The 27,048-nt window shown below is 34.6% G+C and overlaps 1 protein-coding gene across 2 annotated transcripts in view; it reads left to right on the top strand.

The window, feature by feature from the left end:
• Window positions 1-1,486: 1,486 nt before the first annotated feature.
• Window positions 1,487-27,048, top strand: part of pcsk6 (proprotein convertase subtilisin/kexin type 6) — a 93,063-nt gene continuing 67,501 nt past the window's right edge. The window contains exons 1-6 of one of the 2 annotated variants that reach the window (XM_051115296.1): window positions 1,487-2,031; window positions 5,902-6,006; window positions 13,657-13,767; window positions 16,751-16,894; window positions 18,151-18,227; window positions 24,393-24,481. In XM_051115296.1, coding sequence (XP_050971253.1) covers window positions 1,876-2,031; window positions 5,902-6,006; window positions 13,657-13,767; window positions 16,751-16,894; window positions 18,151-18,227; window positions 24,393-24,481 — 682 coding nt within the window. In that variant the 5' untranslated portion in view covers window positions 1,487-1,875. The remainder of the gene's footprint in view (window positions 2,032-5,901; window positions 6,007-13,656; window positions 13,768-16,750; window positions 16,895-18,150; window positions 18,228-24,392; window positions 24,482-27,048) is intronic. The other variant, XM_051115294.1, reaches the window with a different exon arrangement.

Raw genomic sequence — 27,048 nt, 5'->3', positions numbered from 1 at the left:
AATTTATCTGTGTTGACACTGATTCTGGCGAATGCTGTCTAAATTTGGACTATTGGTCAACAGAGATTTTCTGATCATTTACAAGTGAAAAACGGAATGCGTATGGCCTTTTTTAACTCCACAGGGAAGACAGATGGTACGGATAGAAGTAGAAAAAGAGAATTATATCACCGTTTTTGAAACAACTTGGCTTTGAATTGACTTTGTTTCAGTGCTGTTATGCAGCTTGAGTTAATAAAACAGAAAAAACAAAGAAGGACGTAACAGACAAACCCTTTGCATTAGCTTTACAATCACAGCCATCGTGCAAATCATTTACAGTGTGATCTAAAGTCTGAGATCGCCAGTGATAATGATCCTGTTTTGCATTTGCATTGAATGGGTCACCCAAAAATGAAAATTTACTCACCTTCAGGCCATCGTGGATCCTCTGTAGTGAATGGGTGCTGTCAGAATTAGAGTCCGAACAGCTGATAAAAATCCACACCACTCCAGTCCAGTTAACATCTTGTGGAAAGCTGCGTGTTTGTGAGAAACAAATCCATCATTAAAGCTTTTTAAATTGAAACGATTGCTTCTGGACAAAATATGAGTCAATAATCCACAACAGATTTGGAGAAATTTATAGCATTACATCACTTGCTCACTAATAAATCATCTGCAGTGAATGCGTGCTGTCAAAATGAGAGTCCAAACATCTTATAAAAACATAACAATAATCCACAAGTAATCTACACAACTCAAGTCCATCATTTAATGTTTTGTGAAGTGAAAAGCTGAAAAAAAAAAAAAAAAAAACCCTCAAATCCATCATCAATGGATTTTTCACTTCACAAAATGTTAATTGATAGATTGGAGTGGTGTGGTTTACTTGAGGATTTTTGTGATGTTTTTATCAGCTGTCTGGGCTCTCATTCTGACGGCACCCATTCACTGCAGAAGATCCATTTATCCAAATCAGCAAGAAACAAACTCTACATCTTGGGTGGCCTGAAGATAAACTCCTTTAAAATAACTCTTTTGGTTTATCTTCATTACAGTAGCACTCATGCTGACAATAAAACTTTTTTTTTTTCAGGACTACATAAAATTCCAGATTTTTAATGTGGTCTTTTGGATCCTCTGTATATTTGTTCATCATTTTTGTTGCAGTTTAATCCCATATTGATGACGACTGAGCTCTACAAACACCACCTCTAGATTCAGAGGATTGCTCTTGTCTTTAGGAACACTGTCAGTGTGATTAAAGTGACTGAATGCAATTATCAGTTCATTTCCTCTACTGCTGTCACACGTGAAGACAGAGATCGAACACGATCTTGACAGGTGTCATGAGATGAGATTCATCCCTGAACAGTTAGAAATATACTTGCACTTCTTTTCAGTCATTACACTGCAAGACTCGTTCACAAGTGAATTACCTGTGCGCTGTGAATCTGCATGTCTCATACTGCTACTCGCACGCCACCTGCCTGGATAAAAACGCCTTTATTGGCGTGTATCTGAAACACTTTGCCAAGTGCAGTGCGCGCAAACACTAGCCATAAGCTCGTGCTGCTAACCTCAACTCGTTCTGCCATAGGCTTACATGACAAGACTTACATCGGCTGGCGTGCCATCTGTCGTGAAACGGGACAAATATTTCATGTTTATTGAACTTGAGCTCCCAAATGAAGCGATAGTAAAGGATGCAGCGCTGTGAATGGGAGAGAATAACGCGGGAATAACTCAGGGATGTTTTGGATGTATTGCGTGCCAGGACTGAAGGGTTTTTGATGCTCATCTACAGCCTCGTGTTTTGATGAGTTTGGAGACGATCGCTCCTGTCTGAATTATTTACCGCGAAGTTAACCGGCTGGACTATCGACGAGCAATATGCGGTTGTTCGTTGGTTTTGTTTTGTCAACTTTTTGGCTTTGGGAAGCGTCGCTTTCTCGCGTTTACACCAATCATTGGGCTGTTCGGATCCCTGGAGGATCAGTAGAAGCTGATAAACTCGCCTCAAAATATGGCTTTACTAATTTGGGTCAGGTAAGCATTTGTAATTTATTTTCCTGGTTACTATATATAATGGTAAACGCAATTTACGCATCTATCAGTTACATGTCCATGACAGTACAGCATCACTGGTATTGTCAAAAACTAACAAGTTAGGTCTTGCATAAATTGCACAAATATTTACGCACTGAAAGACTTTGCTCAGGGCTTTTACACTACATTTGCACGCATCGGTTCGCAGTTGTGATTTTAAAACTGTAGGCAGTAAAATATAACCGTGCAAAATGTAAACAACTCAGTGCTAGAATGATACGGTGAGTTGTTTAGCAACAGTCAACCAATCATTAACCGGTTTAACGCTTGACTAATTAAATATTCATGAGCTATGTACAGTAGCAGAAACTTCTACGCGCATTGCATTGAGTTTCAAGTGAGGAAATTATGCAAATAAAAATATCAAACAGTAAGATCAAAACAAATTTATTCGAATGATGAAGAGACGATATTTTATCCGCTGTTTATCTGCCTCATAATGCAAACGTTTCCAAATGTTTATTGGCAATCTCTAAAATTCACTATGCATGATTACTTAATAAATAGATAGTAAAGGAACAAGATAACTCAGGATTGACCCACGGTTAAAAATGACTGAATGTGCTGTAAGCGTGCCGAGTGGTTCTCAGCCGGTTTGATTCGGGACTCATGTTTTACATTAAACATCAAGTATATGGCCCAACACAACAAAGCTGTTTCTTGTACAAAAGTTAAACTTAATTAAACATTGAAATGTATTAATGTTACCATAAACTGCATAGATCCATCAATATGTAAAAGTATTAAATATTGACCATGGCTAAATAGAGGGTTTGCACTTACGTCACGTTTGGTCAGTTACCCGGATGCGCGGCCAAATTGGCTATACTCGGATGTAAACAGCAGCATGGATTGCACAGTTTATGTAGTACTGAATACGTTTTTCTTAGTAAGCAGGAAAGGGCGCAATATTTAGACAAACTACAGTTAATAGGTGGTAAAGATACGTACGAGCAGTAAAGATTAATATTTGACCTACCTGACCAGAAATGATAAGAACAAACACGAATGTTGTCAAGATTCTTGCCCTGGTAATCCTGGTTCAGTTTGGCCAACTACACATGCCTTTTGTTCCTCAGACAGTTTTTTGCACTCTTCTCCTGATTTGTTAAAATGTTTGGCAGTCTATAGTACTCCGGGTCTGACCGATTAGCACAGCCCGAAAATGACAATAATGGACTATTTTCAGCAGCAGTAATCAGCAAAATATGCAAGTTTCGTTCGGTTTAGTGGGATTGTTAACCTTCAGTGCCGCAATATGACCGATTGATGACGCACACTATAGGAAAATTAAATTGCACTTTGTATTTTGATGGTTTTTGATTGATGCGGAAGCCAATAATAAATTGCTACTTGTTTGGTGATTGGCACAAATCATGCAAGTGAAGCTGTATTTAATGCAGCTTGAGAGCAAGCTAACTCTAACCATGTAATTTAGTCATTTCGCTAACGTGTGTGAAAATGTTCCTCCTTCAACTTGAAAATAGTTTATTTGTATAGTAGGGGCAGACTGATCAACCAGTCAATGAGAAGCAATATTTGATCTAATTTCTAAAACTGTGACTAGTAATGCAACGTTCCGTCGGTTATTTTTGAACGGAGGCGGGAGAATTCTAAATTCCGAAAATGTGGAATGCTTTGGAAGGTTGTAAATGGGAAATTTCAGGTGGAGTATTCCCACTTCTGACTTGTCTGGGTCCCAGCATTAGCCACTAAATTAGACCACCCACACTTCCTTTCCATAAAACTGCAACCTCTAAAAACGAGTGAGCCACATGTTCCTGTTGTGGTTTAAAGAGCCTAGGCATATCTCAAAGCATACATTTCAGTGAAAGGCTAATTTATGTGTGCTAGTATCGCATTCTGCACCTTTAACAGTTTCAAGCATCACAAAGCCACTAGAATTTCTAAATACTGGCAGAGCCTCCGCTCTTGGTCGACTGCTGTGTTGCCTCATATTCTTGCAGTATGTCCAGAATTGCCCCCTATCCTTAAATAAACTCTTCTTAACCATGTTTACATCATGAGAACTTGAAAAATCATACTGTGAATTGTTTGAACATGTTGTTCGGCTCTTGTTTCCCAAGTCAACTGCACTGTATGGAATGCACCTCTCACTTAGAGGGCCTTAGGACATCTGGAGGTGGTGTTTGCTTAAATTAACACCGTCTACGCTAATAGCATGTCTTGAATTTGTTGTCTGTTCTCCAAGGCTTCAAGATGATCTCCTCAAGCTAAACTCTGAAGTCTGTGAAGCTTTGGTTTGAGAATTGCTTGCTCATTGTCCCATCACAGTGGGAGATCTCTTTTATTTCTTTGTTAAAAGCAAAGTTGTCTCTCAAGGTTATTTTGAGTCCACTTTGTCACGTAATGCACACATCTCAGGTCTGCTCAGTGTGTCCTGACAGCAAGGAGAATCGATGTGAGTGAGCAACGAAACATGGAGTTCATTTACACGCAGGCTTCCTGAAAGATAAACACATGTGCATGGATTCTTCTCCACATTTTTGGCAAATGTTACAAAAGAAAACTCTGATTCGTAAGATTAAATACTTCACATGATTTGGCTGCAATGCAGGTGATAAAGGTGTTGTATACATGCTAAGTTCACATACGGCTACAGCTAGTCATTCTACTTTGAAATGTGTGTTCCCTGTCAGAATGTCTGTTTTTGTTTTGGATTGTGTAATTGCCCACTGCCAGTTTACCCATTTCGACACACAGGTTGCCAGTTGGTGGAAAACAGCGTATTGCAGCCATGGAAGCCTGCTAACGAACTGGGTCAGAAATGGCAGATTCTACCCAACCTAAAAAGCTCTGTGACCATAGTAAAATGCAGATCAGTCAACTCCTTTGCTTACAGTTTAAGGCTCATTCCTGCTGCATGTCCTCAATCTGGCAACCTGTGTTTCTTCAATGACAAACATAAGGAAAAAAAGGTGTTTACACAACTCGTTCTCCATTCAATGAAAGTTCATAATGATGTCTGCAATCAAAAATACCATTAAAGCAACTATATATAGTTTTGGGTATTTCTGTGACTTTGGAGGCCCCAACAGTTACCAAGGTCTGAAAAAATATCCCAGATCACATGTTCCTTTTGTTCAGAGCACAGGAACGAAACAGAAGCCATATTCCCTTATTAAAAGTCAGTGTACCATCAGAATGATGTTGAAACACTTTGTAAAAAAAAAGTGCATACAAGTTACAGCTTGTGTTCTATATATTCTGTCTTTGATCATTGAAATGTTCCAGAGTTCTAAAAATTATGTAGTTCCAAGTTTGATGTCATGGACACTCAAATGGTTTTGGAAAATTGCAATTGTGATGTGACAGTTGAAATATTTTGGAAGGAGAATGGCATTCGTAATTATGAAAATTAAATAATTACATTTGGACTCACATTGACAAAATAACAGCATGCAGGTTTAGAACAACATGAGAGTGAGTAAATACTAAGCTATCCCTTCAACTGTTCATCTCCGAAGTGGCGGTGTGTGTGATAGATGTGCTGCGTATCACAGTCAGATCTTGAGGGCAGTAGGCATGTGCCAGCTAGATTTCGCCTTGCATGGCACCACCCACTGTGTGCCATATGTCCATTCTACTGAGATTCACTTTGGTGTTTTATGAGGATGCAGGTTTTATACTGGAGTCTGTGTTGATATTGGTTCCTTTTGGGTAGGCTAGCCCCTGCCAAGATGCAATTTCTGTCTACTGAAGCTGTGTGATAAAAGTTCATTTCGTGCCTTTCTCAAATGTGTGACCGTGATTTCCCTTGCTGTTTTTTCATGGTTGTTTGTTCTGTAGATCGGAGGGCTGGAGCACCATTACCATTTCCATCACAGCAGAGTGGTCCGCAGATCCACCTTTGCCACCAGAGGCGCTCACAGCTTCATTCACATGGACCCGAAGGTAAGCCTTCCCTCCTGTGGTCACATTACCATCACCAGACCCTCCACCGATGACAAGAATGACACTTGAAATGCTTGCAAGTTGAAGCAGTAGTTCACATAAAAGAGAAAGTTCACTCATCTATACACTGTAAAAAATAAAAAACACAATTTGTTGAGTCAGCTTAAAATAATTTGTTACCCTGCTGCCTTAAAATTTTAAGTTCAGTCAACTAAAATAAGTTTAGTCAACTTGAAATGTTAAGTTGTACTAAGTAACAACTTAGATATTTGTGTTTGCTAAACTTAACAGATGGGTAAGTAACCCAGCTGCCTTAAAATTTTAAGTTAATTCAGCTCAAATATCTAAGTTGTCACTTAGTGTAATTTAACATTTCAAGTTGAATAAACTTTTTTTGAGTTGACTGAACTTAAAATTTTAAGGCAGCCAGGTTACAAATTATTTTAAGTTGACTCAACAAATTGTTTTTTACAGTGTAGGCCATCCAAGATGTAGACAAGTTTGTTTCTTCATCAGAACAGATTTGGATAAATGTAGCATTACATCACTTGCTCACCAATGAATCCTCTGCAGTGAATGGGTGCCGTCAGAATGAGAGTCCAAACAGCTGATGAAATCATCACAAAAATCCACAAGTAATCCACACCACTCTAATCCATCAGTTAAAATCTTATTATTTTGACCAGAAGCGATGGTTTAAAGTAGGGCTGCACGATTAACCGCACGATTTTGTGCGCTCAAAATCGCATTCGATTATGAGCGCGATTTGGCGTAGCTTGTCAGTGATTTACGGCTCTGTGTATTAATTGCCGCTCCAGCTGAACGCACATGATGGAGCTTTACTACTAATCAAAGTACCGGCTTCACTGACTAAGCGCGCCTCACAATATCATGCGATTAATCGTGCAGCCCCAATTTGAAGTCAAAAAGGGTTGATGATGGATTTGTTTCTTAGAAACATACAGCTTTTCACTTCACAAGATGTTAATTGATGGACTGGAGTGGTGTGGTTTACTTGTAGATTATTGTTTTTATTAGCTGTTTGGACTCTCATTCTGATGGCACCCATTCACTGCAGAGGATCCACTAATGAGCAAGTGATGTAATGCTACATTTCTCCAAATATGATGAAGAAAAAAAAACGAATCTACATCAAATATGCTTTGGTGAGCATAAGAGACTTCTTTTAAAAGACATCAAAAAATCTTACTGACCCCAAACTTTTAAATCATAGTGAATGTTGAGTCAAACAAAACTTAAAATGCGAGTCTACAGCTGTTGTATTCATGAAAAGTCTCATTTATTTGATCTAAATGGCCTCAAACCAAACTATTGAATATATTTCAAAAATTTTATGCATAAACTTGGCCCGGTGCTGACCATCTGACACACGATCTGAGTCTGTGCTGCTGAATCATAAACACTGGCTGATGCCGGAGGGATGGTAGTTAAAATTTACAGCAAAATGTGGCAGCAGTGATGCATTTATAGTGTTTTTTGTTGTCCGCATGTCCTGCAGTATGCTGTGCTGTAGTGAATATGAAAAAAATGAAGCTTTAACTTTGACTTTAATGGTATTATTTTCAGTATGGTGCAGTTTCTGTTTTGTCGTATGCGTCATCATGGACAGCAGGAGCAATGTGTCATAAGGAATGAAACTGACTAAAACTAAAGATGTGGCTGAGTGTTCAAGTAGTCATGTAAACATTTCACAAATTCAGTTTAGCTATTATCTAAGAGGCCTCATTTTTGATTTTGTGGTTGGGTTATGGCATACATTTTCTTGTTATGTATAATTTTCAGTGCAGTTAGATTTTTTTTCAGCACTATACAGGGTGACTTTCAGCCTGGGGTGGTAAAAGCGCTCAATGCTCAATATTGCATAATTAAGCAGTAGCACAGATGGACCCCCCTCCTGCCACTTTGTACAATGACCGAAATTCACATCCATAAAGCTATATCTAAATCATTATGGAAAGTAGTAATATTAATAAAAGTAGTAAATACAGAAAAAAAAAAAAAAAAAAATATATATATATATATATATATAAATTTATTTATTTATATATTTTTTTTTGATGTTTTGACAATACTGGATATATTATTCTCTAAATTCACATCCATAAAGCTATATCTAAATCATTGTGGAAAGTAGTAATAATAATAAAAATAGTAAATACAGAAGAAAAAAAATAAATAAATAAAAAATATATATATATATACATATGTACATACAAGGGTCTGCTAAATGCATAAATGTAAGTGTAATTGGTTGAATTTGTGTTGCAATCACAAGATTGCAAAATCCTGAATGGATTGGATTATGCACTAAAACTAAACTGAAACTAAAAGTGCAAAATAGAATAAAGATAGTAAAACTTTCAAAACTGTAATAACCTCTCCTAGGAGGTGTAGCAACCTTTTTATTGCAGACACTTTTTAGGAAATAATTATATTTTTACACTTAAAGGTGACCTATTATGCCCCAAAATGTAAAATAAGTCTCTGATGTCCCCAAAGTGTGTATGTGAAGTTTTAGCTCAAAATACCGACAGATACATTTTTATAGCTTGTTAAAATTGCCACTTTTAGGGTATGAGCCCAAACGCACCATTTTTGTGTTTGTCCATTTAAATGCAAATGAGCCAGTGCTCCCAGCCCCCTTTTCAAAAGAGGGCGGAGTTTCAAGAGCTTATGCTCCGGCATGCCGGCAACAAATGAAAACATACTCTGTTTAAAAGTCAGTCATCTGATTGTACTGTACATAATAAATGCGCATTTGAATTACACAGACTGGGAGCATGGCACATTGTATTTCTCCAGTAATGCCGGACTGCTGCTTCTTACTCAGGGCTGTGTCTATGCTAATAGGGCAGAGATCATCACAAAAGGGACGTGATTGGTCCCTACGATGACGTGTACGGAGAGACGTGTTCAGAGAGACTGTTTATGATTTATTAGGATTATAAAAAAAGTGAGTAGGTGGTTTTTTATCATTCTAGGCTGGTTGTTTTCACACACTGCAGCCACACATCTGTGTTCAAACACCTTATAAAAGTGATTTTGGATAATAGATCCCCTATAAGGCAAAATGATAGTTGCTGACAAACCTACCACAGCTAGTGCCTATTCACCATTGTTTGCCTCTCAGCAAATCAGGTAGGACTACCGGGACTGCTGTTGAATATTAATTATATGACTACCCGATGAATATTTATGAGCCAGGCTGTTCAGTTCTGTTGCAACTGTGTCCACCCTACTTTTCACACGGCCGTTCAGCCTCTCCATCTTACACGTTAACTCACACCGGTCCCGGACGCATTAATATGACGAGCAGCCGTGTTTGTCCAAGACTTCATTTGACAGAGCAGCCAGGCATTCAAAGTCAAGCTGTTTCCAGGCTTTGGAAAGCGGCCCTCTCCTGCTAAGATTATCTCCTCCCGACAGCCGGCATCTCGGGAGTAATAAAACAGTCCAGGTCTATTGGAGGGCATCTGACGGAGGCCCTCTGATCATATCCTGCCCCGGGCCATGTGTACAAATGGTGCGACGTGGCAAATGCCCAATAACCCATTTCATCAGTGTCAGGCCACAGGCAGAGGCCATGCGAGGCGGCGCGAAATGTTTTGTAACCGCAAGCAAAGAGCTGTCAAGCCTGAAAAGGACATAAAAAAAAACAGCAGCTCTTCCAACAGATGTGTTGTTGTCCTCACAAAAGGACACTGAATTTTTTTTTTTTATCTTTCATATCTGAGATGCAGCGTTCAACCTGCTGTTGTTGCATTGAGATAAAAGACACCAGTGTTCAATAAGTAATTACACTGTCATTCAAAAGTTTGGGGTCAGTATGATTTTCTTTTTTTGAAGAAGAATGCTTTTATTCAACAAAGATATATTAGATTTATAATGTTATTTTTATTTAAAATAAATTCTGTTCTTATGAAGTTTCTATTCATTAAAACATCCTGAAGAAAATGTAAGAAAATGCTTTCAACATTGATAATAGTGATCATATTATCAGCATATTAGAATGATTTCTGAATATCATGTAATACTGAAGACTGGAGTAATGATGCTGAAACTTCAGCTTTGATCACAGCAATACATTTCATTTTAACTAATATTTACATAGGAAACAGTTATTTTAAAAAAAATTTACTGTATTTTTGACCAAATAAATGCAGTCTTGGTGAGCAGAAAAAACTTTAAAAACATATTTAAAATCTAGCAACCTCAAACTTTTAAAAGGTAGTGTACATTTACTGTATAAATAATAATAATAAACAATTCTTTAGTAAAGTAATATAGTTATTGAGACCAAAGATCACTTTATAAACTGTGTGACGTGATGCAATAATGCAGAATGTGCATTTACAGATGTTTATGTGCCTTCAATCAAGTGAAATGCATAGTTTATTTTCTTGATACTCAGTACATGAGCTGCTTATTCGGTGTGTGACATGCTATGCTTGATATAAATCCACTTTAGATAGCTTAAACAACTAAAATGGGTCATTGAGGTATAAGGATTTTCAACAGGCAAATATTAAAATACAAAAAATAGTAATATCTTTTGTAGTTGTTCAAACGAATGTTGTGTACACACAAATTCATACTGAAATTTCCAATTAAGTGATTTTAGTGTTTTCATCTAGATAAAAATGTCATGTTGTGTGACCATGATTTATATTAAAATTAATTAATCTCCTTAACATGCTTCACATTTTTTAAAGATTTTCTCAGTAATAAAAGTGTTTAGAAACAAAGTATTTTATTATTTTATTTTATTATTTTATTTTGAGTTTTTGTAAATAGTGATCTCATATTTTGTTCTATAATTTCAAAGTTGCCTTCTTAAATGTAGTTAGCAGACTTATTTTTCTGTAAATTGCATAAAACTGATAAAAATATTTTAAAAAAATACTATTCACTTAAGCTTACTGTAGCAGTGATTCATTTTTTAGTCACAGAAATGTAAAAAAAATATATATATATTTAACTTAATACAGTTATTGCTATTATTGTTCGCACCACATGATGAGTGGTCTCTCCAAATAACACAAAGACCTTATATCATTAAAAATCTATTTAAAGAAACGTGTGAAAAGTTCAGCACATATCTTTAGCTGCAGTGATTTTTTTTTAGACCCAATTATTTCTAAACTTTGCCCAATCTTGGCTGCTCAGTTGACCCTTTGCCAGGAGTTTAATTAATATTTCTTACAGTAGAAAATTACATCTGGAGTTTGTGCTTGACTGCAGGGTCAGAATAAACATGCTGCCTATGGTGAGTGTTCATTTTACTTTGTTTGGCAGTGGAATCTGGTAAAATAGATTAGAATAGTTATTAGTAAATATATAATAAATTACTAATAAATGCATAATTATCAAACTAAAATGACATGCTCTAAATTATTATTTTTCACATTTCTTTCTCGTATTGTACAAAGATTAAACTGTCTCAAATGACCCAAATTGCATAAAAATCTATTCCAAATGATACCAAAATAAAGTATTTTGTGTATATAAACCATTATTTGAATATAAAAGCACAAAAATTGCCAATCTGGGACATATATCTAGAATGGAAAACACTGCAGTGGTCACATGATATTTTGTCGCACCACATGATATTTTTAAATTCAGTACAAATTTACAAGCACAGAACTGGGCACCTAAATAAAACAAGCTAGCTTCCCATGAAAGGTCACTATGAAATTTATCACCACATGTTGTTTTGACAAACAGAAAAAATTACAAATAACTAATGTTTTTTGAAAAGTTAAAGTTGGTGCATATGTGGGAGAGGTACTTCTTATATATGGCATCTTTTTTATGCATTTAAACCTGTTTTAAACTAAATTTAGGCGTCACGTCATTGACCCATGTGATGTTTTAATTTGATGTTTTATTCATTTTAGTTTTCATATGTATTGAGAGACTATTTATTTATGTGTTTAACATGTCTTTTAGTGCTTAATATTATACATCCTAACTATCTGAACAAGTTCATTGATTCTGAATCAGTGAGTGAATGAGTGAGTCATTAGACCGATTCAAAGCAGCAAGTTTTTTTGGCTAATTGATTCAAAAGAAGCAGCTCATAGGAGTCATTTGTTCATCATTTGCCCGATTCAACAATGTTCAACTGCAGTTGGTCACGCGGCTTGTTTAGATGTGTTGTCTGTTTATTTTCTTTGAGGCACCCAGGCTTCCTCTCTCATCACAATCAATTCAGCCTCCAACTCGTTGGAGATTCATTAGTGGTTCAGGAGTTTTTCAGTATGATTTAAACATTTGAGAATCATTAGTGGAACCAAATGTCATGAAAATGACTCGTTTTTTTTTTTTTTTTATTGATTTATTTCATAGAAGTTATTTTTGAACAAGAACATGTACTTGATTCCCAACGCAATCCGTGCATTTATAGCACTGGGACTGTAACACAGAAAGACGTAATTATTGCAGTATGTGATTTTCATTACATTTCCCTTTGGACCGTTTTAATGAAAGCAAGAAAGTAGTGCACTAGTGATTCTAAAGTTAAGCTCTTCTGAGGGAAACCACAAATTCGGGCATTGCCGCAGGACAGATAAATCTACAGGCATGGCTGGGTGACTTTTCTAATTAGAAGACTAGTGCGCATTCCTTATTTACAACAGATGATGCCTTTCAAAGGAAGGATACAGAGATCTTGTGCTCAGTGCTGCATTAATAGATATTAAAATGCACATTTTTAGACACATAAATTAATTGTTGGTTTTATACTAAGTATTCAAGGTGAAATATGATTCCACTAACCAAATGTAGTAACTATGAATTAAATAGCTTATAGTTAGCAGAGCAAATACCCTAGAAGTATTCATCATACACATCAAATTTTTTAGAAGGAAATAATACTTTTATTCATGCAATGTATTGAAAAGTTGATCAAAAGTGACAGTAAAAACTTTTAAATTGTTGCAAAAATCTATTTTAAATAAATACTTTTTTTTTTTTAATTTTTAATAATCAAATAATCGTGAATCCTGAACAGAAATGTGAAGCAGCACAACTATATATATTCTATAATAATAAGAAATGTTTATTGAGCAGCAAATCAGCATATTAGAGTGAACACTAGAGTAATTATGGTGAAAATTCAGCATTGACTCAAAGAAATAAATTACATTTTAACATATATTCAAATAGAAAATGGTTATTTTGAATTGTAATACATTTTCATAACTGTACAGTTTTTTTCTGGATTTTTAATAAAATAAATAAGCGTAAGAATCTCATTTTAAAACATTAGTGTTTATGGCATTCCCCGAATGGTGACTTCTTGAGGTGTGCTACTACTTTCCAAGTGAACAGACTTTTATAATTTGTCTTGTGTTCCGTAAAATGAAATTATTAAGAAAATCTCTTAATATTTTGGGTGGTGTGACTATATTTTTTCCTCAGGCTGGATTAATTATGTCTCAGAGTACTATATTCCCATTTGTTTCTCCTCAAAATCCAATGACTTCATAAGCCTCATGTAATGGAAAAGCTAGAGCATGACTAAATACAGGCTGTGCATTTCACAGCCGTGTTTATGTGCATGAAGGTGAGCTGAAACTGTTTAGTCTTTGATGTGAGTCAGTGTAACCTGGGCTCTTTGTGCAGGTTGACTGGGCGCAGCAGCAGGTGGTGAAGACGCGAGTCAAACGCCACGTCAGGAGCGACCCGAGCTACATCCATTTCAACGATCCCAAATGGTCCAACATGTGGTACATTGTTAGTAGATATTTCACACATTCAGTCTTGTATTTCATATCTGCTCTATCTTTACTTTTGACCCTTTTTTGCTAATGAAGTTATTTCGCAAATCAGTGACTCTTGAAGAAAAGGGCTGCTGATTTGCGCTTCATTAAACCTGCTCGTTTGTGAAGCTTCTGTTGTTTTATTTGTTTTATAGCAGGGCTGTTTCCGTTGCCCTTGCCTCATAAAAACCGAACTGTGTGAAAGCAGTGTGCGCTAGTTTGTTTTCCTAACAAGCTTGATGCTATTGAAATTCAAATGATTTTATATTGTAGGTTCAGTGATGTTGAGAGGAAATTAACAAACAGTAACACTAACACTGGCATTCATCAGGCCAAATTACAGTCTTAAGCATCATTTTACATAGTTGTTCAAAAATCAAGAATTCCCTCAACATGCCAATGCTATTTTAAAAAAATGAGCTTTGTGACTAACCACAGTTTATGATTCTTTAAACTTTTTGTTCATCAAGACAATCTTCATTAATGAATACAACTTTTATGAATTTTGAAGCCTAAATACAATCATCAGAAATAAAAAGCCATAGTTAAGTTATAAAAAAAACTACTCCATGATTGCATGACTTTGACATCACTAGACAACTGCTTACAAAAACTCTTTCAATCTTCATTTAAATACATTCCAACATGAATTTGTGAGATATGAACTAAGAATTAGAATATAAACTCAGAATTGTGAGATATAAACTTAGAATTGAGATATAAATTCAGAATTAGGATGCAAACTCAGAATTGCAAGATATAAATTTAGAGTTGTGATATAAACTCAGAATTGAGATATAATTACAAAATTGTGAAATATAAACTCAGAATTGCAAATCAGGATTGTGATATAAACTTAGAATTCTGAGATATAAAGTCAAAATTGATAAATAATCTCAGAATTGTAATATAAACTTTTGCGTGATTTAACCCCTTTTAAGCATTCCTGTAAAATTTTACTCAATGCGAAGTGTACCGTGGGTGGTACATTGAAACGCTAACAGGATAATTTCAGAATTGCAAAATATAAACTCAGAATTGAGATATTGTAATATAAACTCAGAATTAGGATGGAAACTCAGAATTATGAGATATAAACTCAGAATTGAGATATATACTCAGAATTAGGGTGCAAACTCAGAATTAGGATATAAACTCACAATTAGGATGCAAACTCAGAATTGTGAGATGTAAACTCAGAACTGAGATATAAACTCAGAATTGCGAGATATAAACTCAGAATTGTGATATAAACTCAGAATTGAGATATAAACTCAGAATTAGGATATAAACTCAAAATTGCGAGATATAAACTCAGAATTGCAAGATATAAACTCAGGATTATGAGATATAAACTCAGAATTGTGATATAAACTCAGAATTAGGATGCAAACTCAGAATTGCGAGATATAAACTCAGAATTGTAAGAAAGTCAGAATGGTGAAATAAAAAGTATTTTTTATTGGTTTTTATTTAGTGGCTGAAACTGACTTTCATTGGATCCACTGTGCGCTTTTTGTGCTATTGCAAAAAAAATGTGATTGCATTAGTGTTGCATTATTTTGGAGAAAATTCAGTTTGTGTATACATGCATCTCCTTTGGATAGTTTTTTTTTTTTTTTTTTTTTGGTGTAAATATGTTTCATTTGGCTTCAACAGTTTTCATAAAAGTCATAAAGAAGAAGTATTTTTTATATAAATGTGCCTCCAGGAACATCCATCTCATTGTGTGATATATATCAAAACTCTACAGTTTGGAAAACTATAAATTGATAAACTGAGAAAAGTGCTAAATGTTGTAAAGTTTGATTTAGAATAGCTTGCAAGACTGCGAGTATGAACACAACTAGTGTGTAAAAGTGGACTAGTGAGTAGATGAGTTAACATGTTAAAATTGAAACAGCCCCCTGAATTCTTCCTTTTTCTGTTGCTTGTCTATATTCTGTGCTGTTTGCTCTTTGTCAGTCTGGTTTACTGAGAGCAAACGGGTAAAAAAATGAGAAGAAAAACTGTGAATCTGTTCTGATTCAGTGAATCGACTTAAACTTAGATTCATCTATTTGTTTATGCCATATTTTAAATCGCATCTGCTGTATGATGATCGCGGAAACCAAGATGGGGGTTAAATGATTCATAAAATAAGAAAGCACAGGCAGAACAGTCTGTTTACTGAATATAAATCTTTTCTAAGCTTTTCAAGTCAAGCCCTAAAAGGACAAACAAACACACACACACTCTTACAGGCAAAAGTAGCTTCATGAATTGTCCTTCTCAATGATTGTTTGTGTTTGCGCTGTACTTCTGTTCCTATTTCAACAAGCTTCACATTGATTACTGATTGAAGTGTCGTCTGGATCTCTGAAAAAATATGTTGCCTTTGTTCAGTTTTTTCCCCTCCAAAGTGTCTTTGAAGAACTGTAGACCTTGTCAATTTTATGCAAATCCTTTTGTTCTCCATATATCAGTATCAAACACTAGACGATTAATGGTTAATCCATTAGAGCTGATGTTTTCAGACATTATTAAGGCGTATTCTGTGTTTATTTGCACTCGTATGATTAATATTCCGGCACAAAGGAATCTGAGACTGTTTCAATCCGTCCTCTGAAGTTGACTTCACACTGGGACGTCTTTGTTGATCGTGTCCTCAAAGACAGCGTTGAAAAGAATCATAAATGAGACCCTCAAGGACACGCAAACCTCTGCCGCTGAATAAACATGAATTGTCCCGTTTAATTTACAGGTTCACGTGGCCGTTCGTTTTGAAATATTTCCTCACAGACAGAGTAAGTCATAAGGTTACTCAAGTAATAAAGCCTTGTTTCTGGAGAGCTGAGAATATCGCTACGGCCCAATTGTCTGCCAATGTTTCCTGTTTTCAAAGTCAAATGTGTTTGCCTGAAAGTGACTGCAAGTGAAGGTACTTCTACTGTTGATGACTTCTTGCTGTTTTCCAGCACTGTAGTGATAAAAACAGCCGCTGCCGTTCAGAAATGAATATCCTTGCAGCCTGGCAGAGAGGCTACACCGGTCGAAATGTGGTCGTCACCATCTTGGACGACGGTATTGAGAGGAACCATCCGGATCTGGCGCAGAATTATGTGAGATTATCTTTAGCTCCTGTTACAGATCATGTATTATTGCTGTAAATGCATCTTATCTTAATATCATTAATATAGTATTTATTGAAATTTTTGTGTTTTTTGTTTATATTTTTTATTTCAGTTTTAGTTTAGTTATTTTAAGTTTTAGTCATTTTAATACTTGAATGAAGAATTATTGCCTTGTCAACTAATGTAAACACATTTTCGAGGCCATAAATTTAACAAAAAATTTTAAAACTTACTATAAAACAAAGATTAGTTTAAGGTTTAAAATTAGGGCCCTATAAAATCTGTTTTAATTTTTCCCCAAATTCTGTTTTTTGTTTATTTATTTATTTATATTATTTTATTTTATTTATTAAATTAATTTTAATTCTAGTTTCTAATTCTAATTTCTAGACTCTGTTTTAATATTTTAATTTTATGGTTAAAAAAAAAAAAAAAACAGAAAGTTTTCTAATTAATTGAAATTAATTTATCAAAATGTTTAATAAAATTTTTTATCAAATTCTGCATTTTCCATTCCGTTTCATTACATATTTATAATCAAAAGCATCTGTAACTATTTGATTTTATATATTAAAATATATATTTTTTTATTATTAATTTTTTTTCAGAAATGTAAGTGTTGTATTTACATTTTTCTGGTAAATAAATTTTAAATAAAAATTCAGTGTATCTGAAATGTTTACTAACTCTTAACTGAAATCTGTTTTAATTTTCCCCAAATTCTGTTTTATTTTTTTATTTTTTTTTAACTAATTTTAATTAATTTAATTTTTTTTCCATTTAAATTTTTCTAGACTCTGTTTTAATGGTTAAATTAAAAAAATAAAAACAGAAAACATGTCTAATTAATTGATCAAAATGTTTAATACAAATGACATTTTTAAGGCCCTATGAAATTCAGTTTTATTTTGATCAAATTCTGCCATTCATTTGCATTACATTTTAATAATCAAAAGCATCTGTAATTAATTGATTTTATATATATTAAAAATATATATTTATTTTTTTTTTTTTCAGAAATGTAATTGTATTTATTTATGCTAAATAAATTTAAAATAAAATTTCAGTGTAACTAAAATGTTTATTAGCACTTAACTGAAATCTTTTATTTCATTTAAAATTATTTCAATTAATGTAAATGTTTTTAGTTCCTGTTAATAACACTTAACACAGCATCAACATTATTGCTTGTGTTTGTAAATATTTCTTAATGATTTATTTGATGTATTTTGTCCGTCATTTAGGACCAGCTGGCGAGCTACGATGTGAATGGAAATGACTACGACCCGACCCCAAGATATGACTCCAGCAACGAGAACAAGTGAGTCCTGATGTCCTCAAGAACTATACTTGTGTGAAACACACCTCGTTTTCTGCAGAGTGATTATGCGGTGGGTAAGTGAAAGCCGTCACATCCTGTAAGATGTGAGATTATCTAATAAACCCGGTGAGATTTCATAATGATCTTGTGTGGAAGGAAGTGAGTTCTGAACATCTCAGCGTTATTTTTGATCTGTAAAGGTGAAGATGCGCTTAATTTCTGTGCCAGCAGCAGCAGACTGGAAAAGTTGGCTTCACAAGCTGTTTCCATCACCTTGTTTTTATGTGCATTTTGAAGTATCGCATCAGAAACGAGTGATGGAAATGCCACATTTAGAACAAAAATCCCTTAATTCGCTTGAGGTGGTTTTTGACTTGTACGAAAAAGGGTTAATGCAAATAATGGGAGATGGAAACGCATTTGCCGAATACATTTCTCCATACGCATCAAAAAAGTCATGTGATTTTGCGCTGTGGGACGGCAAATCCTGTCTAACCAGTGGACCCCTCTCGTTCCACAGCATCTGAAATGTTGTTATGGTCATACTGAAATGCCTGAGCAAAGTCTGCCGTCAAAGTATTTCTGTATAATTGCCTCCCAGAACTGTCTTACACGACTGTGTTCCCAAACAGCAGGCATCCACCTCCGGAAGAAATAATCACATTTATTGTGTTTCGTCTGCTTGCTCTGAGGCGCCAGTTTTTTTATTATATATGAAAATTACTATATTCACTGGCAGTGTTGGGAAGGTTACTTTGGAAAAGTAATAGGTTACAGATTACAAGTTACCCTTTTTAATTGCTTTATTAAAGTAAAGTAACATTACATTTGAATACTTTTCTAAATTTCAAATATTTTCAACTGTTAATCATTTTGAAACATTTAAACCAGGTGGAGTTAACCTTACAGTAGCACTCAACACTGATTACTGTCAGACTTTCAAAATCCTTTAGCACTTGAATTAAGATTATATAAGTAAGGGATAATATACATCTTTAATTTGCAATATCAACTGGCTGCATGAACATTATCCCACTTATTACACAGCTGCTTGCCACAGAAGTAAATAATTAAACACGAAACACTGATCTGAGTTGAAATATTTGAACGCAAAGCATCCATGAAGAAATCAGTTGCTAGCAGAATCAAGCATTCCACAGAGCCGTGTAGTAGTTTCATTTAAAACACAGCCACACAAATTCAGACTTAACATCGCTTATTTACTTTAAGATCATTCAGGAGTAAATACACATTTAAAATCACAACAAGAAATAGTTTAATTGCTATGATGCTTGTTTTGAAATCAAATGTTTGCATAGTTATGACAGGAAAAACTGGCATCTAGCAATGCCTTGGGAAAAAAAAAACACTTCATCTTAAAACATAAAGCATATGCACAAACCCAAATAGGAAATAAAATCGAATAATCGAATAAGCATGTGTCCTATTCTGTGTCCTAAACTCCTGAAACATTGGTGTCTCATTTTAGAGCAGTCAATGCAATTTATGAAAGATGTCAATTAAATCTGTATGTGGGTGTGGGTGTAGGTGTGTGGAAAAAACTCAGATGTAGCCCGCTTTGTAATCATAATATATTTATATTCATTTAGAAAGACACGCAGTTTTGTAGACATTCACACATAAACTAGTCATACTCAGGTGGCGACACAGCATTTGAGGTTAAAGAAGTGTTTCAACATTGCATCAACTACTGACCAACACCCTGATCAAATACCCCTGAGATTTTAAAATAAATATTTTCAAAAGTATCACATTTGCATGTTCAGTGGTTCTCTGATGTTGGCATGCAGGTAAACAAATAAAATATTTTAATTTTTTACTAAGCTTGTTTATTTAAAATGGTTCGTCTTAATTGAACATTTTTTATGATTTTATTAATTATTAGTTTTTTAGCTAGGGAAACCTTGACATATTAAAATGTTAATTAATTTAAGTTCAAGATGTTAATAACAACAAATGCAATATATTTTCTTACATTTTGGAATTTTTATATCATTATGGTACAAAATTATACTTTTTTAAATCAATGCGATAAACGAGTTATGTCAAAAGTAAACTAAAAATAATCAAAAAGTCTGATTATACAGTTTTATGCGATCGTTTAGAAACCCCTTGCAGAATCTGTGAAAATGTGAATAATTTTTTAACAAAATAAGAGAGATCATACAAACTGCATGTTATTTTTTATTTAGTACTGTCCTGAGTAAAATACTTTACATAAAAGTTGTTTACATATAGTCCACAAGACCAAAAAATAGCTAAAATGATTAAAATAACCCCCTTTAAAAGTTGAAAAGAAACCCTTGGTTCTTAATAATGTGTGTGGTTTAACTGGATGATCTACGACTGTTTTTTTTGTTTTGTGATGGCTGTTCATGAGTCCCTTGTTTGTTCTGAACAGTAATGACTGTATGGTTTTGAGATCCATCTTTTCACACTGAGGACAACTGAGGGACTCAAACACAACTATTAAAAAAGTTTCAAACATTCACTGATGCTCCAGAAGGAAACATGACGTAATAAGAGCTGGGGGGTGAAAACTTTGAAAAGAATGAAGATGTCGAAGATTTTCCCATTTAGTATTTTTTCCCATTTAGTACTGCCCTTCAGAGGCAACAGAAGATACTTGCATGTTTCCCGGAAGACAACTTAAGTACAATTTACCTTGATCTTCAAAAAGTTTTCACCCCCCAGCTCTTAATGCATCATGTATTTTTCTGAAGCATCAGTGAATGTTTCAACCTTTTTTAATAGTTGTGTTTGATCCCCTCAATTGTCCTCACTGTGAAAAGATGGATCTCAAAACCATAGAGTCACTGCTGGAAAGGGTTCAAATATGCAAAAGATGCTGGAAAACTGAGGAATCTGCAAGACCTGGAGGATTTTTCTGAAGAACAGTGCTCAGTTTAACTGTTCAGAACAAACAAGGGACTCATGAACAACCTTCACAACACAAAAAAAACAGTTGTAGATCACCCAGGTAACCACACACAGTATTAAGAACCAAGGGTGCGCAAACTTTTGAAGGGGGTTATTTTAATCATTTAAACTGTTTTTTGGTCTTGTGGACTTTATGTAAACATCTTGTATGTAAAATATCTTACTCAGGACAGTACTAAATAAAAAATAATGTGCATTTTGTATGATTTCTCTTATTTTGGGGGGTTCCCAAACTTTCGTATAAAGCCGTATTACCTAAAATGTGGAATGGATTATGTTACTACAATGTTTGTCATGTAATTCGGAATCCGTAACGCATTACAAATTGTAAGTACTCTTCCCAGCTCTTGTAATCAGATTACTTTTTTCAAGTAACTAGTAAAGTAATGCATTACTTTTTAATTTACAATAAAAATTTCAAGTTACTTCAGCAAATAAGTAATGCCAGTTACTTTGTTTTCCATTTATTGACTGACAGCTCTCCTATCGAGGTGTTGTGTGCGCTGTCTGAGCATAATGCTTGCTGTCGTTCTAGACTAAATGTGAAGACTCATTTACTCATCTCACTTGCACAAAAGCAGATTCCTCACACAGTAAAACACAAACTCGCAAACCTGCAATAATTAAATGTGTAATAACACAAATATCTTATAAGTGTTTAATCCAATTTTGATCCAATGATCCAATTCCGCCATACTTATAAACAAAACTGACTTTAGGTAAACATAGCATTTGTTTTTCACTGCTTAAATGAAGAGGGTTTAACTTTCTTTTACTGCATCCTATTTTACTGCAATCCAGAATGGCATCACAGCAGAAAGGTTTGTTTGAGCTGCACCCTCTATTCATTTCACTTTTGGTGCGAAAGCGCTTTTACGTTTGGAAATAGAACATTTTTATATTAAAAACAAACAAGCAAGCCCAGCTCGGATGAGAAAAAGTAATGCAATAGTAATGCAACACATTACTTTTTATAAAAAGCAACTAAATAAAAAGTTACCTTTTTAGGGAGTAACACATTATTGTTATGCATTACTTTTAAACCCAACTCTGGTTGTGTATTAGGGTGTTGGCTATTTTGGACTGCAATAGATCTATGATAAATAGAGCAATGTTTTGAAACACTGGCATTTTCATAAGCTGTGATATTTGGAGTTGTGCAAATAAAGGCGTGACGTCGTACTCGTGTGGTGTGTCAACACAACGAAGAGGCTTTCTTTTGTGGTGAAGCACTGAAACCAATCCAATCCTGTGGGACTGAGGCTGGTGTGGATTTAATTGAAAACGTCTCTGTCTTTGATAAGCACCTGATTTAATGCTTGTTCTCCACTCACGCTGCATGTTTACCAATGAACTCTGCCAAGAGCTCAGGCAAAACTTCAAAGCGCTGTTTTGTTAATACACATCAGGACATTTGAAACCGGAAAACAATGCGATGTTCAATTCATTTCTGAAGTGCAGAACGTGCCTCCCGGAGCAGAAACTTAATTGAGTGAAGACAGAAAAAAAAAAATAAAAACGATTGAAAGAGACTTTGGTAAAGAAGTGCACCGAATGAACGAGAGTGAGTGAACAATGCACAAGATAAAAATGCAATTAATGCATTTCTAATGCAGCCAGCACTGATCCTGTGTCCCTGTATTCGCTATTACGGTGGTGGAAGGAGGATTGACTCGTGTATCTGTTTTAAAATGTGCCTTCAGAGTCCAGAAGTTTTTTGCTTTTGGTTACCAAAATGAAATCAAAAGTTCAGCCCATTTACTTTCTTAATCATGTGACAATTAAGACTGGAGTAATGATGCTGAATATTCAGCTTTGCATCACAGGAGTAAATTGCATTTTAAAATACATTCAAATATAATTGTAATAATTCTTTACATTTATTACTGTATTTTTAAATAAAATATGCTGTATTTATTGTATATTGAATATTTATTGTTTTTAAAAATGCAGCCTTGATGAGCATAAGAGACTTCTTTCCAAAACAAGAAATACATGAAACAACATTTATATATAAAATATATAAAATATAATGTATTACGGGTGGGTGATATGACCAAATTATTTCGTGACGTAAGACATTTTACTTCACAGTAATGATATATATAACAATAGCTATTTTACTATTAAAAATTGTTTTAAAAAATGTTACTTTAGTATCATTGAGATATTTTTATATACTTTTTATTTTCATATCAGTTTTATTTTTTGTTGTCTTTGCAACGTGCTGAAATTCAGTATTTTTGTAAATGTTTTTACATTTTTTTTAAGGTTTTAATTTTTCTTTTTAAAATATTTTTTATTTTCATATCAGTTTTATTTTTTGTTGTCTTTGCAACTTGCTGAAATTCAATATTTTTGTAAGTGTTTTAAGAAAATAAGCTTTTAGTTTTACTTAATTTAGCGTTTTTATTTTTTTATATTTTTATATAATTTTTATTTTCATATCAGTTTTATTTTTGTTGTTTTTGCAACTTGCTGAAATTCAGTATTTTTTGTTAATGTTCTTACAAATAATTTTTAAGGTTTTAGTTTTACTTCATTTTTCTTTTTTTCTTTTTTAATATAATTTTTATTTTCATTTCAGTTTTATTTTTCGTTGTCTTTGCAACTAAATGAAATTCAATATTTTTGTGAATGTTTAAAAAAATGAAGGTTTTAGTTTAACTTAATTTATAATTTAATTTTTTAAATATTTTAATATAATTTTTATTTTTATATATTTTTATTTTTTGTTGTCTTTGCAACTTGCTGAAATATTGCTCACTATTTTTGTAAATGTTTTAAAAAATATATATTTTTAAGGATTTAGTTTTACTTAACCATAAAAACCCTGACTGTAAATTGTAATAATATTTTATTAGTAGTAATGCAACATTTATTTTTAATCAAGAGATTAAAGAGATTTTCAAAAACATCTTAAAGGCCCCAAACTTTTAAACACAGGCCGTAGACAATGGGGTAAATCACTTTGGCTTGAATCAGAGGCAGTGTCTTTGATTTTTTTTTTTTTTTTTTTTTTTTTTTGGCCTTTTTAAAGTATTAAGTTGCAGTGTGGAAAGGACAGACTAAAATAAGGACATAAAAAGGAAAGCAAGACTCACATTGTTCACAATTCTGATTAGACTCAACCTCAAACACACACTAACATATGTCAAATATCAATTCCTTGTGTGATTCATGACTGCTTTTTTTTCTTTCCAGGCACGGGACGCGATGCGCCGGTGAAGTCGCAGCTGTGGCCAACAACTCGCACTGCATTGTGGGTATAGCCTACAACGCTCGCATAGGAGGTACGCGTGAGTCTGTTTACAGTCTGCTCGCTTCCCCGCTTACCTTATTTTCCCAGAAATGTCAGATGCTATTTCAGTTTCAGACTCGCCGCAGCAGGCTCTCAACACACACACAGATCGGCAAAACTGACCAATTGCCGCAAGTGGCTAAACCCTGATCAAGCAACAGGTTTCAGGCGCAGTCGGAGCAGATAAGACAGGATTATTCTGCATGTGTGCACAGGATTAAAGCGACGAGATGCCCGAACTCCTGTCCGCCTCTGCTCGAAGAGTTCATTAATTTAGTGGACAGCGAACCGCCCGACATTCATGCGCTCATAAGCAATTAATCCTATGAAAAGGCCGATCGGTTTTAATCAAAAAGCGGATTTCATGATATGCCATCAGCCATCTGGGGCCGTTTTGTTCAGACCCGCAGCTGCGCTGAAAGACATGAATATTTCTTTATTGTACTCGCAGGTGGCAGGACTGACAAATGCATCCTTTACTCGGACTTGGCGGGGTTTCTGTCCATGTTGTTCCAGTTGCACCATATGCCAAATGCAGAAAGTTTAGTACAGGATCGGGCAGCATATGCAAGTCTGTTTATCAGGAGCCAAGTGAGAGTTGCATTCATTTGCTTTCATTTATTTTACTTGTTGGCATTGGATCAGAAACTTTTAGTCCAGAGTTTCTCTGAGTTTTTTAAATAATTTAATAATTTAACAACCCACAATATTTGTGGACCCACATCAACAATATTTCATCCCACAATAGATTAGATATTCAGGGTTTAACTGTTTTAGTTCATTTTTCTAACACAACAGCAAATGTTGATGTTTGTTGCTATCTAAGCATTAAATGAGAAGTTCACTTCCAGAACAAAAATTTACAGACAATGTACTCACCCCCTTGTCATCCAAGATGTTCATGTCTTTCTTTCTTCAGTCGTAAAGAAATTATGTTTTGTGAGGAAAAAATTACAGGAATGTTCTCCATATAATGGACTTCATTGGTTCCAGTGAGTTTGAACTTCCAAAATGTAGTTTAAATGCAGCTTCAAAGGGCTCTAAATGAAGAAGGGTCTTATCTAGTGAAACGATTGGTTATTTTCTTTAAAAAATTACAATTGATATAGTTTTTAACCTCAAATGCTCGTCTTGTCGAAAAATTCCCATCTCATTTTCTCCTCCAACTTCAAAATCGTCTTACATCACTGCAGAAGTACAGACCCAGTGTTTACAAAGTGAACGTGCAAAGAAGGTCAAACGCCCTTAACAAAAAAAGGTAAAACAGCGATGTAGGAGGATTTTGAAGTTGGAGGAGAAAATGAGATGGGAGTTTTTCGACATACCCTAACTGTATGGACCCGGATTACACAGAGCACGCATGCACATCGCAGAGCTAGACAAGACGAGCATTTCAGGTCAAAAAGTATATAAATGGTCATTTTTTTTAGAAAGAGTTTGGAAGTTCAAACTCGCAGGCACCATAGAAGTCCACTATATGAAGAACATGCATGAAATGTTTTCCTCAAGAAACATAATTTCTTTATGACTGAAGAAAGAAAGACATGAACATCTTGGATGACAAGGGGGTGAGTACATTCTCCTTTAATTTAGGACGTTGAAATTGAAAGACTGTTTCTCCTCATTTCATTGGATCTCAGTTAAAGTAATCCAGAAGTATTAAGTTATTCTGGTGCAACTGCACAAAACCTTTACGGTGCCTGTGGAAAAAACATTTATTGAATGCAGAACCAGCTTGTAGAAATGGAGCTAGAGAAAAAGTGTTGTGTTTACCAATGCATTTCAAAAAGTTTTGTTAATGGATGCAGATCCTCCTTTATGCCCTATATGCCATAGTCCATTACCTCTAAAGCTTATTTTGATAGACTGTGATATGCTGAACTTCTCTTTTCAGTTAACTCTAATGAAAAGATTTTTAATGCAGTGAGACCAGATTTAGTTTTAGATTTTTTTAAAGAAGTTCGCGTCCAGAATAAGAATTTCCTGATAATTTACTCACCCCCATGTCATTCAAGATGTTCATGTCTTTCTCTATCATTGGCAAAGAAATTAAGGTTTTTGAGGAAAATATTCCAGGATTTTTCTCTATATAGTGGGCTTCAATGGTGACCAACAGGTTGAAGGTCCAAACTGCAGTTTCGATGCAGCTTTAAAGGGGTCATTGGATGCCCATTTTTCACAAGTTGATATGATTCTTTAGGGTCTTAATGAAAAGTCTGTAATATACTTTGCTTAAAAATTCTCAATCGTTGTGTAAAACAACACCCTTTTTACCTTTAACGTTAATCCTCTGCGTCTTCAGCGGCTCAGATGTCGGGAGTAAAATGTTGACTGCTATAATCATTATTACATCCAACAACACAACACCTCAATCACTCAATCTGAGACATTATTGTCTTCCGCTGCACTGGAGTAGACAAGGCTACGTTTACATGCACCCAAATAATCCATTTGTAATTCGATTGACGGTTAATCGATCCGATTAAACTTGATCGGATTGAAGGGGGAGGGTTTATTCCTGTTCTAATACGATTGAGAGTGCATGTAAATGCTCGATCG

The sequence above is a fragment of the Labeo rohita genome, chromosome 7 (assembly GCF_022985175.1).
Source record: "Labeo rohita strain BAU-BD-2019 chromosome 7, IGBB_LRoh.1.0, whole genome shotgun sequence".
Lineage (NCBI taxonomy): Eukaryota > Metazoa > Chordata > Actinopteri > Cypriniformes > Cyprinidae > Labeo > Labeo rohita.
Note: the sequence above shows the minus strand (reverse complement) of the source record. Positions and strands in the feature narration are given on the sequence as shown.